The following is a 14,823-nucleotide window of genomic DNA, read 5'->3' as shown; positions in this document are numbered from 1 at the left end:
TCTTTAAGCCTTGGAGTATGCGCAAGTCTCGAGAAACATGCTTCTATGCAGCATGGGCGTCCTTGAGATGGCCCCTTACTGAACCGTCAAGGAGGTCCTCGGCCGACCCACCTTGACCGAGAGACGGCATGGTGAGTGACCCCTAATTGAAGACACCATCACCTCGCCCTCACCTCAGACTAAAAAACTAAACTACTCGTCATCGGATACGGCGAACCTCCTTGTTGGAGTCACCGGCCTCGTGGTCATGCCGGGTGAAATGACTGCGCCTCCTCCTTGTCCGCGAAGAGCTACTCACGCACCATGTCCCCCCCTCCAGGTCGATGAAGCGGCGGTTTTCCGCCACCTCCGCCTCAGACCAGGTAGACTCGTTGATGTCCTGCCCGCTCTGCGTCCTCCGTTTAGGTGAGCTCAAACTCTACTAGCGTGACCTCCATGCTGAACTTGGCATGAGCATCCTCCTCCTCCTCATCCGATTGTGGCTCCTCCTCTTCTTGCCCCGTATCTTCAATCTCCTCTTGGCCCATCTCTTCCAACTCCTCCTCGCTCGAACCTTCCTACTCCGGAGGCAGGCTAGCCGCAGTGCGTGGCGCTCCTCCGTGGTTTGCATTTCCGCCCGATGCTCCAGGGTGAACAACTTGTAGTATGTCGCCTTGGTGCGGACGGTGGCGACGACCGGACGACAAGCTCGAATTGGAAGTGAATTGGGTAGGAGGGAATTTACCCTTTCTCTTTTTTCTTTTCTTTTTCTTGGTACTCTGTCATCCCCTCCTCCCCTACCTACGGGTCCCATCCCAACCCAGCCCAAAGCGGGTTCCCCTCCCCCAATCCAATCCAATCCAATCTCTCTTCTCTCTTCTTCTTCTTCTTCTTCTTCTTCTCTTTGTCGGTCACGCGCTTCTCTTGTCTTGTCCCTCAGATGAGATGAGATGAGATGAGATGAGTTGATTGATTGATTGGTTGCATAAGAGGTAGTCGGCTCGGCGAATTTCATCCCCTATCCCACCAGACTAGCGGACGGACGACCAGAGCCATGGACATGGAGGATTCCTCCCCATGCTCCTCCTCCTCCTCGCCGGCGCCGGCGGCGGATTTCGTCGACTACCTGGGCCCCGACACCTCCGTCACCGTCTTCACCATGCTCCACCACCCCGCCGACCTCGCACGCGCATCCGCCGTCTCCCGATCCTGGCGACAATTCGGTATCTCTCTCTCTGGATCTGGCCTCCCTATTCGATTCATCCATGTCCGGAGCATTTATCTACATATCTACTCCGAATTTATAGATAGATTCTGCTCTACTCCTACCTGTTTTGTTTAGTTTAGCAAGCACGAGTACTGATTTCCGATCCAGATATGAAATCAGTCTAATGAATGAATGAATGTGCTAATCAAAAGCTATGCTCTGTTTTTTCTCTCGTCTTCTTCTTATAAAAGATTACTTCTTTCTTGTGCTCTGCCGTTACGTCTATAGTTATCGACAACCAGTTCAGCAAGCTGCAGTGCCTGCGGGCCTGCCCGGAGCTCTCCACCTTCACCCAAGTCGACGTCACCACCACCACCTCCAGAACCCTGGCACGCCGGGATCAGGACACCGCCACGAGCGCTGACGACAAGCTCCATCGGGACCACAGGGTGTACATGCACCTCAGCCACGGCCTCCTCACGCCCTACAAGCCCAGGGACTGCATCATCCACTGCATCGGCGCCTCCAGCACCGACAACTTCCCCGACGAGACCATCGAGAACACCCTCGAGCCTGTCGACCGCCTCGAGTCCAACAGGCCCTCCTACTGGTCCAGCGGTGGCCAGAGGGACCCCGCCACCGCCGAGTGCCTCATATATCGCCTCCAGGCCGATCTCTGCCTCATCCAAGAGATCAAGCTGCAGCCATTCAAAGGTCTGCTGTCACTGCATCCTCCCTTCTTTCTGTATATATGGCTGGTTCAAAACAAGTTAAAAGGCCTCAGGTGTGTGTGTGTGTGTGTGTGTTAAATAATAACAGTACTTCCCACCATGCGTCGTTGCAGCGTTTTTCCAGCATGGCGATCCCATATATTCGCCAAAGAGCATCCGGGTCCAGATGGGCTATCCAAGGTCACCGCTACGCCCTGAAGCACTTGTCTGTGATGAAAATGAGGGCCAGTTGATTGATGACAGAAACTATGTCTGGACCTACACATCTCCAGAATTCCCGATGCTGCAGGTCAGTTGCTTCTAGAAAATAGGTTTTGCAGCTCAGTTGAATAGATATATCTGATTGATATCCCCAGGCCTATATGTCGTCCTTTGCACGCTCAACATAAGGATCTCTTCTCTTGTAGAAATAAATCAAACAGCTTATATAGAGCATGAACAATTCTTAAAAGCCTGAGCATGAAGAAATTGCATTTGATCGACCTATCTCTAGCAGTGTTCTAAAAGTGTTTATTACCTGGATTTTTTTGTTTAATAATGTGTCTATATGTTTGCAGTCGCCTTGTGCTGGTATGTATGTAAACCTGCTGAGTCAGTAACATTATTATTCCAGGAAAATGTCTTGCAATCCTTCAAGCTGCCACACCCGGTTCTGTGTATTGGTGGGGTGGTCAAGGTTGAGCTTCTTGGGAGAGTTCAGAAACAGGCAATCGATGGTCTCTACTACATATGGTGAGTTGTTGTCGTGCGACTGTGTGGAGCTAGATAAATAATTGCACACATGTGCTTACTAATCATGTATGTATGTATGTGCTTGCTTGCTTTCCAGCATATCTCATGTCCAAATAGTGGGGAAGGCACTGTCACGAGACCTCGGGGTCGTTCCTCGCGGGAACGGCCTGGTCCTGAACTACTATCTGGATCCCCGTACATGCGGCGTTCCCCGCAGCGAGTCGTCACGGGACAATGGGCGCAGCAGGTGGCAGGGCTTGGCGTCGAGGATCTGGCATTCTGGCACGGCGCGAGGGATAGGAGGGCTGAACCAGACGCTGCTGAGCAGACTGTTTGGCGGTCCGTTGCGGCTCGTGGTCGTAGCGGACGAATCGGAAGGGGAGGAGGAGGATGATCTTCCTTAGAAGGAAGGAAGGAAGTCAAGGGAGGAGGGTCTTATTTGATTTGATTTGATTTTCTGCACAAAAGAAACATGTGATAGTTACTGCTACATTACATTACATTACATATAATATAAGAGTGGCTGTCCTTCAGTTGTAATCAAATCAATCTAAGAATGCCATTCTTGTTATTATCTACTCCCTCCGTTTGAACTTTGAACTAAAACCAACCACGGCAAGTATGTATTTTGGAACGGAGGGACTACTAGTACTACTAGTTAAAAGAAAATGCATCTGTTCATCAATCTGTAAAAATGAATCCATTTGGATTTGCAAGAATGAAGTAAAAATACATATCTATCAAAGCACCTACTACTAGCTGTAGATAACACTAAAATGAATAAATTCAAAATCTGTGAGTGAATGAATTTGGATCGCATCAACATCTTGAGTCTCTCTCGATGTTTAAAATGGATAATCTGAAGAATGGATTCAGAAAAATGAATGTAGCTGAGTCTGAGTGAGCGGCAGCCAAGAAGAAGAATAAAAATGAATGAATCAGCTTCAGTCCATTTGGATTTGCAAACATAAATGGAAACCAAAGCTACTGCTCTTCATCTTGAATCTTATTAGGGGTGAGTGAATGAATGAATTGGATTGGATTTGGAAGAAACATCCACACAATCTTGAGTCTTGAAAAAATCAATGGAAAGAATGGATTTTTATTCGGCACAAGAATGGATTTTTAGCCCAGTGAGCGGCAGCTAGAACAGAATGCTGCTGCGGCTGCCGCGCCACCGCCGCCGCCACCTCGCGCCGGCCGCATGCCAGAGCCGCGGCCGTAGCCGACCACGCGCGCGCAGGCCGCCACGCCGCCGCGCTCACCGTCTTCCGCCGCGTCCTCGCCGCCCACCCGGCCGCCGCGGTCGACGAGCTCGCCTACTCTGCCGCGACGCCCGCCTGGCCTACCAGATACACGCGCAGGCGTGCCGCCGGGGCCTCGCCGCCTCCAACCCCGTCCTCGCCTGCTCCCTGCTCGCCTTCTACTCCGCCGCCCGCTCCGACCTACCGGCCGCCGCCAGGCTGTTCGACGAAATGCCGCGCAGGGACGCCGTCGCCTACACCGCCATGATGTCGGCTTTCATCCGCGCCGGCGACTGGGCACAGGCCCTCGCGCTCTACCCTCGCATGCCCGAGCACACCTTGGCCAACCTGCTGGCTCTCTGCGCCTCCAGGCGCCTCTGTTGCCACGGGAGGCAGCTCCACGCGCAGCTCCTCCGCTGGGGGGCCGACCTCAACCTGGTGCTCAAGACCGCGCTCCTCCACACGTACTCCAGCTGTGGCCATGTACAAGAATCTGTTAGCATTTTGCGAGCTCCATAATGATGTGGTTGTCGCAGAAAATATTGCAAGGAAGGCACTGGAGTTATACCCATCGGTCACAGTATTTCAGAATATCCTTTCAGGCATCAGTGGTGCTCCATGGAAACACAGGATGAAGAGTGATGCCTAACCTATGCGCGCTATCATCTGTTTCTCTATGCCAGGTTCTCGGATTCTTCCTATATGGATTTCCAGTTTTCCACTCAGAAAAAGAGCCATTTCTTTCGACGTCTGCACATCAAGCATGGGATGATGAGAAGAAGAATGCAAGATTCTTTCAGGGGCCTTTTGCTCTTGAAGGATCTATAGAAATTCCACTGCATTGAAACTTCTATGAAATAGATTATTGTTCCACCCCATTCTGAATCAAGCTCTCTTAGATTCACTGCAGTCTGCTTTATTAGTCAATTAACGAAGCAAACCACCCTCTCATACAATGTCAATGATTTGCTTGGTCTAAACTCTTAATTATGATGCTTCTGTCTTGCATTGAATTGACACTCTTTGCCTGGATATATATTTTACTCCTGCGTTACATGCAGAAATAAATAGCCTCTAAAGTAAAACCTACACTATGCGAACAGATAGATTGTAGAATGACACAGCAGCTTTTTCAGAAGAATACATAGGCAGAATTTCCGAGTACTTGTTACAGCAATATCTATCCTGTGGTTATATATATATATATATATATATATATATATATATATACGTCCGTGCACTAACAGCAGTTTTCTTATAAGGGTGAAATGATGTCCATTTCTGCTTCACAGGGGCAAGGATAGGATAAGCCTCGGGAAACAAATAAACATCGCGTGGAAGATTCTGATCCATCGACATTTGCCGAAGCCCTTCTCGGATCCTTCACTCATGATATTGTCGGTAATTGATTGCATCCACACGGTGTATATATCTGTGAGAATCACTATTCTTCTGATTGTAGAATTTTCTGGGATATTAGTTTTTCCTTACATGAACTGCTTGAATATGTTATACAACACGTCGAGCACCATATCCAATCTTCGTGCGACAAATGACCAGAAGCGGAAATTATATGCTAGAAGATGCACGATAATAGGCTCCACGTATAATTTGTAGAGCTTCACAACAAATGACCAGAAGCGGATAGAATATGCAACAAGATACACGATAACAGGCTCCAGGAGGAATTTGTAAAACTTCACAAAGGACTGGACTAGTGCTTCTGGATTCTGTAGAAAATCTGCATGTATATATACTTTCATGCTTAGCTGGATTTTAATTTTTAAGTACTAGTACTATGGTTTATACTACTACAGAGTTTATACATACCTTCAGCTTGTTTTGGAAGTAGGTCGAACAAAAAGGTAACAAATAGAAGTATGTCCTGTAAGAATTGGAATGTTCCATGGAAGGCAATTAGCTAGAGGCAATATAGTTGGATGCAGCAGCAGAAACAAGCTATTAGTAATAGTATGCGTACCAATGCCAGATTTACTGGTTTCACAGGTGACTCGTTGAAGATGTGGACTTTCCTGCGGTGTCAATTAGAGAATATGCGCCATTAGAAAGAGCATACCAAGATGGAAGCACGATGTTGTGTAGAAATTAGAGAATATGGAGCGAGTATCAATTTCAGCTACCTAATAAGAAGCGCTTCTCCTTTTGCTGAACACGTGTAGAAACTGCAGCCTTTGGTAAATGGTATGATCTTACCGTTCCACTCTGCAACAAAGATGATATCATTATCACTTACCAGGTTGCCTGCCACTTATTTGTTTGAATTCCATGCTACAGGAACTTACCAAGGTGCCACATTGCTGCAGCAACAGTGGGTTCTACTCCGTGACAGACCTCATCAATGGCAAATTTGACATTCTTTCTCATAGCTTCCATAAGCCTTGCGAAGTAGGTAATTGTATTCTGCAGGCAGCAAAGTAGTTGTTGTCCAGTGGTCAAATATGCAGGGGACTCAACCATGAGTTGTTGGGGCATGTGAGAAAATGAGGTGCGGGTAAAACCTTGATGTCCAGTGGTTTATAATATGAAGTGTGCTTCATGGTGCAATCAGGGTGAATCAGCTGCGTGAGCCGCGCGATGTCCTTGTCATTGAGGGAAGAGTAGAACTCCTGAATCACATTTGTCATGGGTGAAGATGGTAAGGTATTACCTCCGCGGTCAGCATTGTTGAGTCCCCCCGTTGCATTTGGCACTGGTATCGCTCGTATGGGCTTTGGCGAATATTGTTGCCTCTTCCCCCACTCGGCGCTTATCTGCTGGCGTTGGGACAGTGGGCGTTGTTTTAGGTTGAAAGAGGGATGATAGTGGAAAGAGACGAGCTTGAGGGCAGAGTTCATGGTGTTGGGGGTTTGAATGCAGAAAGATGTGAAGGCATGGAGGAATGAGGTGTGATATAGTGTTGCTGGGCATTTTTGGTTGCTTGGCTATTAGAGAATGAATCTGAGTATAGCAGGGAGGCTTCCTGGCATGGAATGCGATGGAATAATTAGCGTGGTGCATTGCTAAAGCATAAAGATTTGTTACGATATGAAGTAAGGAATGTCTTCCTACATAATTTATGGAGTCATGCCAATCTGTAAAAAGGGATAACTTTGTTCCTTGGTTTTCTTTATGCTCTGATTTACTTTACATTGAGTTCCTTGGTTGTCTACAGAAAAGAAGATAAGTGACTTGTGATTGTGAAGGGAGGAAGAAAAAGAGAAAGAGAAAGAGAAAGAGAAAGAGAAAGAGAAAGAGAAGGCTGTATGTATGTCTTGGGAAAGGGAAAGTTTGGTTGTCTGTCACTTCCGGAAGAAGCCTAAGACTGCCTCTCATACAATGTCGTTAATGATTTGAGTTCTGGTAAGCATTATGTCCAACTCTAGTGATATTTGTTTTGTCTTGCATTGGACTGAAGCATTCTTTACCTGGATATTCTACTCCCACAAAAAGGGAAAATAATCTGGAACATGGAGTCAATTTCAAGCTTCAAATGGAATATGTAATGCTACAGACGGAAATAGATTTTTCGATAAAGCACACGGAAATAGATATCTTTACATTGCTGTCAGGGTTAAGCTTAGCACGAGACTTGAAAGTGTTTAAACTCTCCTGTGAAGTGCAGACTGTACTGTGGGGTCTTAAAGAAAAACCTACAACTACACAAATAGGCAAATATTATAAGATGCTACTGCAGCTGTTACACAAGAATCCGTAAGCAGGATATCCTGGGGGCATTTTATTAGATGCTGGAAATTAGTACGCAGTATAAGAATGTAACAATGGTATTCGTCAGTTCTTCTTACAACAATACCCTGTGGTTATATACATGCATCCCTATGCTAACGACCATTTCCTTTTAAGAGTGAAATGATGTTCATTTCCGTTTCACAGGAGCAAAGTAGGAAGCCTCTGGGAAACAAACCGACATCTTGTGGCATATTCTGAGTCATTGACAGTGCCTATACCGCAGCTGGTTGTTGTAGGTCCGGTCCTTCGCTGATCCTTCACCCGTGATGTTGCCGGTAATTTAATTGATTGCAACCACACAGGCTATCTTCTTCCAGATTTGTTTTTCTTCTGAATGTTATATTAGTTCCTCATTACAGGAACCGCTTGAATATGTTATACAGCATGTTGAGCACCATAGTGAATCCTTGTGCCACATATGACCAGAAGCGGGTATAATATGCAAGAATTGGGACGTCGGTATAATATGCAACAAGAGGGACGATAAAAGGCCCGCAGAATTTATAAAACCTTGCGAAGAACCGAGCTAGTGCTTCTTTATTCTTTAGGAAACCTGCACGTGTAATTCCATGCTTAGCTGGATTTTAACACCATAATACTAGTTTATACTGCACAGCTGATTTGATGAAGAGCATACCTTTAGCTATATATGGGAATGTGTCGAACACGTTGATCACAAAATTAAGTATTTCCTGTAAGCATTGGAATATCTCATTAAGATTTTAAATGGAACTAATATTTTAGTTGGGTGCAGCAGGAAAAACAAGAAGCTGGTTAGGTTAGTACGCGTACCAATGCCAGCTTTCCTGGTTTCAGGGGTGACTCGTCGAAGATATGAACTTTCCTGCAGGGTGGGTGAATGAAAACATTTCTGTGTCAGGTCAAGGGGAGCATTACCTACCTCTAAGAGAAAAATATCTATCTAGAGGCCAAACCACCAAAGCATTATACTTCCAACAGCTTGCCTGACATGGATGGATGGAAACACTGAAACACTGTATTATATAGAAATTAAAGGACATACATTAGTTATTAATCTCATCTACTACCTAATAAGAAGGGCTGCTCCATTTGCTGAGCACATGAAGAAACTGCAGCCCTTGGCAAATGGGATCATCTCCCGGCGCCACTCTGCAACATGCAGCATGATGATACAATTATCCTTCTTATCCTCCACTTATAATTCCAATTCCATGGTGCAGGAGGATCTTACCAAGGTGCCACATTACTGCGACGGTGGGTTCTACTCCTTGACAAACCTCATCGATAGCAAATTTGGCATTCTTCCCCATAACTTTGATAAGCCTTGTGAAGTAGGTATGGGTATTCTGCATGCATCAAAGTTGTTTCTGTGAATTCCAAGTATGGGAACCTGGCTTTAAATTAATAGCCTGATGGTTAAAATATGCAGAGGACTGGAGATATTGGAGCAGATGAAAACCTTGACGTCCAGCGGTTTGTAGTATGCAGTGTCCTCGATGACGCAATCAAGGGAAATCAGCTTCTCGAGTCGTGTGATGTCCTTATCATTGAGGGAGGAGTAGAACTCCTGAATCACATCTGTCAGGGGTGAAGATGGTAAGTTATTACCTCCACGGTAAGCACCGGTTCCATTCGGCCCTGGTATGGCTCGTATGGGCTTTGCTGAACATTGTTGCCTCTTCCGCCACTTGATGCTGATCTGCTGGTGGCGGGACTGCGGGCGCTGTTTTAGGATGAAATAAGAGGGAGAGTGGAAGGAGATATGTGTGAGGGCAGAGTTCATGGTGTTTGGGTGTTTGCATGCAGAAAGAGGTGAAGGCATAGTGGAATGAGGTGTGATATAGTCATGTATAGCTGGTGGGCATTTTCAGTTGCTTGGTGGTTAGAGAATGAATCTGAGTATATATATATATATATATATATATATATATATAGCCTATAGGGGAAGAAGCTTCCTGGCATCAAATGGAATTTCCGTGGTGCACCGTTAAAGCATAAACATTTGTTTGTTACCATATGAAGTAAGGAATCACTTCCACTATAATATACAGAGGCTGGCAAGGTAAGAATCATGCCAATTTGTGAAAAGGTATTGCTTTGTTCCTTGGTGCTCCTTTTGCTATGCTTTACATTGAGTTTCCCTGAAGCTTTACATTGAGTTTCCCTGAAGAAGGAGAAGCCTGCTAAGACTGCCTTCTTGGAGGGTGGCTCGACTTCCCAACTTGTTTCTTTGAATACTTTCCACATGGACGCCAGCTTACTTGGTTGCGCCATAGGTAATTGTTCCAATGCATCCTGCTCCTGCTGCTGCAATCACAAATGAGCCAGTACAGAGGCGGCATGCACTGTTGAGGCTATGCCCATCCAGTCTGACTTGTCGACTCTTTTCGAGTCAATGCAGAGTTATATGGTATGATGGTATCCGCTTATGGTTAGTTAACCAAGGAATTCACCATCCCACACACACCCAAGGAATAACACATAGGCACGCACAATATAGTAATATTAGTTAGAATGTGATAGTAGCATTGCTCAGTACTTCCTGTCTTTCTTACAACAATATATATACATCCCTACAAATGCTGTCAGTCATTTTCTTTAAGAGTGAAATGACGCCCGTTTTTGTTTCGCAGGAGCAAGAATAGGATGAAATAAACCAGCATTACAGGGTATCTTTGAGAACTGCTGCTATTCTTCTGAAAATGTGGGATTTCCTGTTGTATTGTATTGCCTCCTTACATCAACTCCTTGCATATGCTATACAAAATGAGGAGTCCCGTAATCAATCCACCCGCCACAAATCTGAAAAGACGTGCGATATGCTCCACGCAGAGTTCATAAAGCTTGACAAAGGACCCAAGCCCTGCTGCGTCCTGTAGAATTCCTGCATGTGTGCATCGATGCTTAGCTGGGTTTTAAGTGGTTCTAGTTTATTACTGTACTAAAAAGTTGAATTTATATATGAAGCACATACTTTCAGCTGATTCTGGGTTTTTGTCGAAACGAATAGGCAACGGAATGAAGTATGTCCTGCAGGGATTGGAATTAGCTAGAGGTAGTCAGACTAAGAAATATAGTTGGATGCAGCAGCAGAATAAATTATGCCTACCAATGCCCGGTTTCCTTGTTTCACAGGTGAGTCGTTGAAGATATCAACTTTCCTGCAGCGTGCCATGGGTGAAAACATTTAGTTATTACATCTAAAAGAAATATAATCTCCAAGAGATGGATGGAAATATAGAAACACGGTATTAATATTATACGGAAATTTTGAGAATCCCTGCTACTCCCTCTGCAGGCAAGAATCAGTAGAAGGAGACAAGTGTGAGGGCAGAATTCATGGCGTCTGGGTGTTTGATGAATGCAGAAGGGAAAGATGGGCAAGGCATAGGGGAACGAGGTGTCATGGATATAGTAGCGTCGGTGGGCATTTCTCGGTTGCTTGGTGGTCAGACAAGGAATCTGAGTGAGTACATACATATGGATGGAATAATTCGCGTGGTGGTGCATTGCCAAAGCATAAAGATTCGTTACGATATGATGAAGTAAGGAATATCTTCCTACATAATAATGTACAGAGCCTGCAGGCAAGAATCAGTAAAAGGTACGTATTTGCTTTCTTCCTTGGGTTTTTTTTACATTGAGGTCCTGAGAGATCGAGTATAGGAGGCATGCATGTGTTGTCTACTACAGAGAAGAAGAGAAGAAGACAAGACGCATGTGTTGTCACTTGCGGAAGAAGCCTAAGACTGCCTTCTTGGATGGCGGCTTGTACTTGGTGGACTTGCCGATAGCTTTCTTGGCGGCCGCAGAAAGAGGAGGGGCAGCACCAGCAGCAGGAGCAGAAAGAGGAGGGTCTTGCTCCCTGCCCTCATCCTCAGCTGTCTCCTCCAGTCCGCTCGGCGCTGCCCATGGCTCGTCCGCGTCTTCTTCTGAGAACACTCTCCGCATCGTCTGCAGCTTATTTGGCGGCGCCGGAGGAGGTAACTGGGCAAATGCTGCCTTCTCCGTCTTTGACGGGCTGTAGTCGTATGCAGGATCTGTCTCAAGCTGCTTGGTTTTGCCCGCCGCCGCCGCTGCTACTTGTTTCGTGATGCTCTCCACCTCAAACGAATCCCCCTCGTCATCGTCTGATAACGCCAACTGCTGCTGCTGCTGCATTTTCATTTGCCGCTCTTGCTCAGCCGCCTGCTTCATTTGCTGCTCCTGCTCAGCCAACTGCTGCTTCATTCGCTGCTCCTTCATCTGCTGCTCCTGCTGCAGCTTCATCTGCTGCTCCTGCTGCAGCTTCATTTGCTGCTCCTGCTCCATCTTCATTTGCTGCTCTTGCTCAGCCGCCTGCTTCATCCGCTGCTCCTGCTCAGCCAACTGCTGCTTCATTCGCTGCTCCTGCTTCATTCGCTGCTCCTGCTCCTGCTCCATCGTCATTTGCTGCTCCTGCTCAGCCACCTCCTCCTCCTCCTGCTGCTGCTGCTGTGCCTGTACATGCTGCCCTTTATGGGCATGGCCACCACCAGGCAGTGTCATGTCGTCGTCGGAAGAGTCGCTGATGAGCTCCACGTCCACCGCCGCCACCTCATGAGACCTGCTGCTGTACTCAACGGTAGGCTTCACCTCCTCCAACATTGTTGCTGCTTCTGCTTCTACTGCTGCCAAAGCTTCTTCTTGTTCTGCTGCTGCCTCTTCTTCTTTGTTGGCGGAGGCGTAGGCATAGGCATAGGCATAGGCATAAGCAGTGGCACCCGCAGAGGAGGAAGACGTGGACGAGGAGCTGCTCTCGCGGCTGGCCTCGGGAACCGTCACCGGCTGGCCCTGCATCTTCTCGGTGACGAAGTAGGGCCTGAAGCGGGATGGCCGGAAGTCGCTCACGTACGGCGCACCCACGGTGAAGCTCTCATGCCGTCGGAACAGCATGGCATTCTTCTGCGCTGCCGGGGCCCCTGGGATGGACGACGGCTCCGGTGGTGCTTGGTGCTGGAGATCGTCGTCCATATCATCGAAGAAGGGGTTGCGCGAGGGGCGTAGGCCGAGCATGGAGGGTGCGGAGTCGGGGAAGTTGTCGTCTTCGTCGTAGGGCCCGTCGAGGTCGAAGGGGTTCCTCTTCCTGGTGGCGATGCTGAGCTTGGACGGGTCGTCAAGCTCCATGACGTGCTGCTGCTGGTGGTGGTGGTGGAGAGGTCGCTGGTGGCCGCGGGCGCGGCGCCTGGACATGAGCTTCTCGACGGTGGCGTTCATCTCGAGCTCGAGCGAGCCGATGTTCTCGATGCTCTTGGCGTCATCAGCCGTCCACGCGACGGCCCGCACCGCGTCCTTTTTCTCGGAGCGCTGGTGGTTGTGCTGCCTTTCTTCGTGGTCAGAGTCGGTTGATTCTGATTCGCTGTTGGCGGCGGTGTCGGGGAAGGAGGCGTGCGAGGTGGCGTTGGACACGGTGGGTGGGTGGTGGTCATTTTCGTCGACGGAGGAGGAGGAGTCGCTGGATTCGTGGGAGGGTCGGTGGTGATGTGTGGTGATGGCGCCTGTGGTGCTTGGTTGGACTTGAGGTGGGCGGTGGCTGATCTTGTTGTAGACATGTGGGTCGTGGTCCTGGGGCACGCTGTGGAGGAGGACGAGGCCGAGGAGGAGGGCGGTGAGGACGAGGACGGGGGCGGCGGCGAGGATGAAGGCGAAGACGGGGTAGACCAAGGCGTAGGTGAAGGCGAGGAAGAGGAGGAAGCAGAGGAGGAGAGGGTGGCGGTGGAAGAAGGCCGGCACCCCCTCAATCTCCTCCTCGTCCATGGCACCGGCACCACCGCAGGTCGACCGCCGGCGCACCCGATGAGCTCACAACATGAACATGGTGGATCTGCATGCATCATCAAGACAATAACAGCAGAAGAAGAATGATCAGGAATGAATGAAATGATCTCCAATCCTACGGGGGAACGCACGCATGATGCATAATCAAAATGAAATGAATGAAATTAACAAGGACGACTGAATGAATCGATCGATTACAGGAGAGGAGAGGAGTGGGAATTAACGAGTGCATGTAATTAATTACCAGGATCTTAATTAACCGGTAGAGATTGTGGTTTGTTGAGGAAGGAAGGCAGTCAGTGAGGCAGGCAGCCAAGAAAGACGGACGGATGCAGGAATGCCATTTTTTGGTCCATCCACCTGCTACTACTATTCTTGTCTCCTCCATCTCTCTCAAACTGAGGACACAGAAAATACATTTTTTTTTACAAAACATCCATAACTTTATTCATAATCACAACTGTTACATGTACAACAATGCCTTTGGGTTCAAGCTCCAACAAACTACAAACCAGGGTTGGAATTTCATATTTTGGTGGGTCTCAAATATTTGGAACCCTGAAATTTTGAGCCAGAGATTACAAGTACTCTTATTTTTTTATTTTATTTAGTGAATACTGGAGAAACTCACAACCCCAAAGTAATCTGAGATCTGCTTCAAAATTTTGCATATTTTGGTGACGTCTGAAATTGTTTTCTTTTCAAAATTGAAAACCATGCTACAAACCAACTCGCATAACTATGAATTACGATGAAATCTCTCGGAGACATCTTCCTAGTGGTATCAATCTTTGCAAGATGAAATACTGCCAAGTAAAGAGGCTCTAATTTGACAAGTTCATGGTTTCTGTTAGCCCCTTAAGCCCTTCATCTAAAAAGATGACAAGTCGTGAGCAATGAAGGAACTTGGGCTGGGGATGATCCACCAACAGTCGAACCACAAGATCTTTCACCATAGTAGCGAGGGAACATTTCAACTCCACATAGAATAAAACTAATTAATAAAAGCAACATGACACAATAACATAAACTCATCTGATCGGAATAATCTGCTCCAAGTCTTTTCTGGCTTCATGAGAAAGAATTGGAATAATTTCATTCACAAAAGCACTATGAGACCATCTCACCAGAAAGACTCCTCCGCCGACCACGAAACACTTAAGTATCCGAGGCCCCCCTCCCTCACTCAGCTCCAAGATGGTAACCAGAGACGAGGGATTTCCTACACCGACTGTTGTTCTTCGTCCTCAAACCCTAACTCTTCTAAGAAAATACTGCTAGTAGCCTATAGATAATATGAAGATAAGAGATCCCTCGCTCGACTCTCCCTCACCCGCGAGGTTACTTCACTTGGCTCTATCCCTCCTTGTTCTCTCCACCTCCCCTTGACGGTGCCATGCCCCCT

The 14,823-nt window shown here is 47.4% G+C and overlaps 4 protein-coding genes and 2 long non-coding RNA genes across 8 annotated transcripts; 2 read left to right on the top strand and 4 right to left on the bottom strand.

Annotated features, from left to right (window-relative positions):
• Nucleotides 1-796: 796 nt before the first annotated feature.
• On the top strand, nt 797-3,227 carry LOC123163080 (F-box protein At4g00755). The gene is made up of 5 exons (XM_044580840.1): nt 797-1,202; nt 1,475-1,900; nt 2,031-2,206; nt 2,531-2,649; nt 2,747-3,227. The coding sequence occupies exons 1-5, from the start codon at nt 1,034-1,036 to the stop codon at nt 3,051-3,053; spliced, it is 1,197 nt and encodes a 398-aa protein (XP_044436775.1). The 5' UTR covers nt 797-1,033; the 3' UTR covers nt 3,054-3,227.
• A 1,774-nt stretch (nt 3,228-5,001) lies between these two features.
• On the bottom strand, nt 5,002-7,456 carry LOC123163081 (uncharacterized). Of its 2 annotated transcripts, XM_044580842.1 has the most exons (7): nt 6,562-7,456; nt 6,413-6,472; nt 6,197-6,314; nt 6,035-6,116; nt 5,875-5,926; nt 5,724-5,778; nt 5,002-5,634 (listed from the first exon to the last, which is right to left on the bottom strand). In XM_044580842.1, the coding sequence occupies exons 1-7, from the start codon at nt 6,595-6,597 to the stop codon at nt 5,381-5,383; spliced, it is 657 nt and encodes a 218-aa protein (XP_044436777.1). In that variant the 5' UTR covers nt 6,598-7,456; the 3' UTR covers nt 5,002-5,380. The 2 variants fall into 2 exon arrangements, with proteins under 2 accessions (XP_044436777.1, XP_044436776.1); XM_044580841.1 differs by having other exon boundaries at nt 6,413-7,456.
• Nucleotides 7,457-7,661: 205 nt separating this feature from the next.
• On the bottom strand, nt 7,662-9,444 carry LOC123163082 (uncharacterized). 2 transcript variants are annotated; one of them, XM_044580843.1, is made up of 7 exons: nt 9,082-9,444; nt 8,854-8,968; nt 8,690-8,771; nt 8,576-8,605; nt 8,433-8,484; nt 8,278-8,332; nt 7,662-8,193 (listed from the first exon to the last, which is right to left on the bottom strand). In XM_044580843.1, the coding sequence occupies exons 1-7, from the start codon at nt 9,442-9,444 to the stop codon at nt 7,994-7,996; spliced, it is 897 nt and encodes a 298-aa protein (XP_044436778.1). In that variant the 3' UTR covers nt 7,662-7,993. The 2 variants fall into 2 exon arrangements, with proteins under 2 accessions (XP_044436778.1, XP_044436779.1); XM_044580844.1 differs by lacking the exon at nt 8,576-8,605.
• On the top strand, nt 7,721-11,241 carry LOC123163084 (uncharacterized). Its single transcript, XR_006481700.1, has 4 exons — nt 7,721-7,915; nt 8,843-8,957; nt 9,052-10,757; nt 10,921-11,241. It is a non-coding gene; the product is annotated as an uncharacterized lncRNA (long non-coding RNA).
• LOC123163086 (uncharacterized) lies at nt 10,269-10,996 on the bottom strand. Its single transcript, XR_006481701.1, has 3 exons — nt 10,732-10,996; nt 10,597-10,652; nt 10,269-10,506 (listed from the first exon to the last, which is right to left on the bottom strand). It is a non-coding gene; the product is annotated as an uncharacterized lncRNA (long non-coding RNA).
• Nucleotides 11,242-11,274: 33 nt separating the features above from the next.
• On the bottom strand, nt 11,275-13,788 carry LOC123163083 (RNA polymerase II degradation factor 1). Its single transcript, XM_044580845.1, has 3 exons — nt 13,663-13,788; nt 11,961-13,464; nt 11,275-11,897 (listed from the first exon to the last, which is right to left on the bottom strand). Exons 2-3 carry the CDS (start codon nt 13,395-13,397, stop codon nt 11,349-11,351), a joined length of 1,986 nt encoding a protein of 661 aa, XP_044436780.1. The 5' UTR covers nt 13,398-13,464; nt 13,663-13,788; the 3' UTR covers nt 11,275-11,348.
• Nucleotides 13,789-14,823: the final 1,035 nt, after the last annotated feature.

This window comes from Triticum aestivum, chromosome 7B (assembly GCF_018294505.1).
Source record: "Triticum aestivum cultivar Chinese Spring chromosome 7B, IWGSC CS RefSeq v2.1, whole genome shotgun sequence".
NCBI lineage: Eukaryota > Viridiplantae > Streptophyta > Magnoliopsida > Poales > Poaceae > Triticum > Triticum aestivum.
Note: the sequence above shows the minus strand (reverse complement) of the source record. Positions and strands in the feature narration are given on the sequence as shown.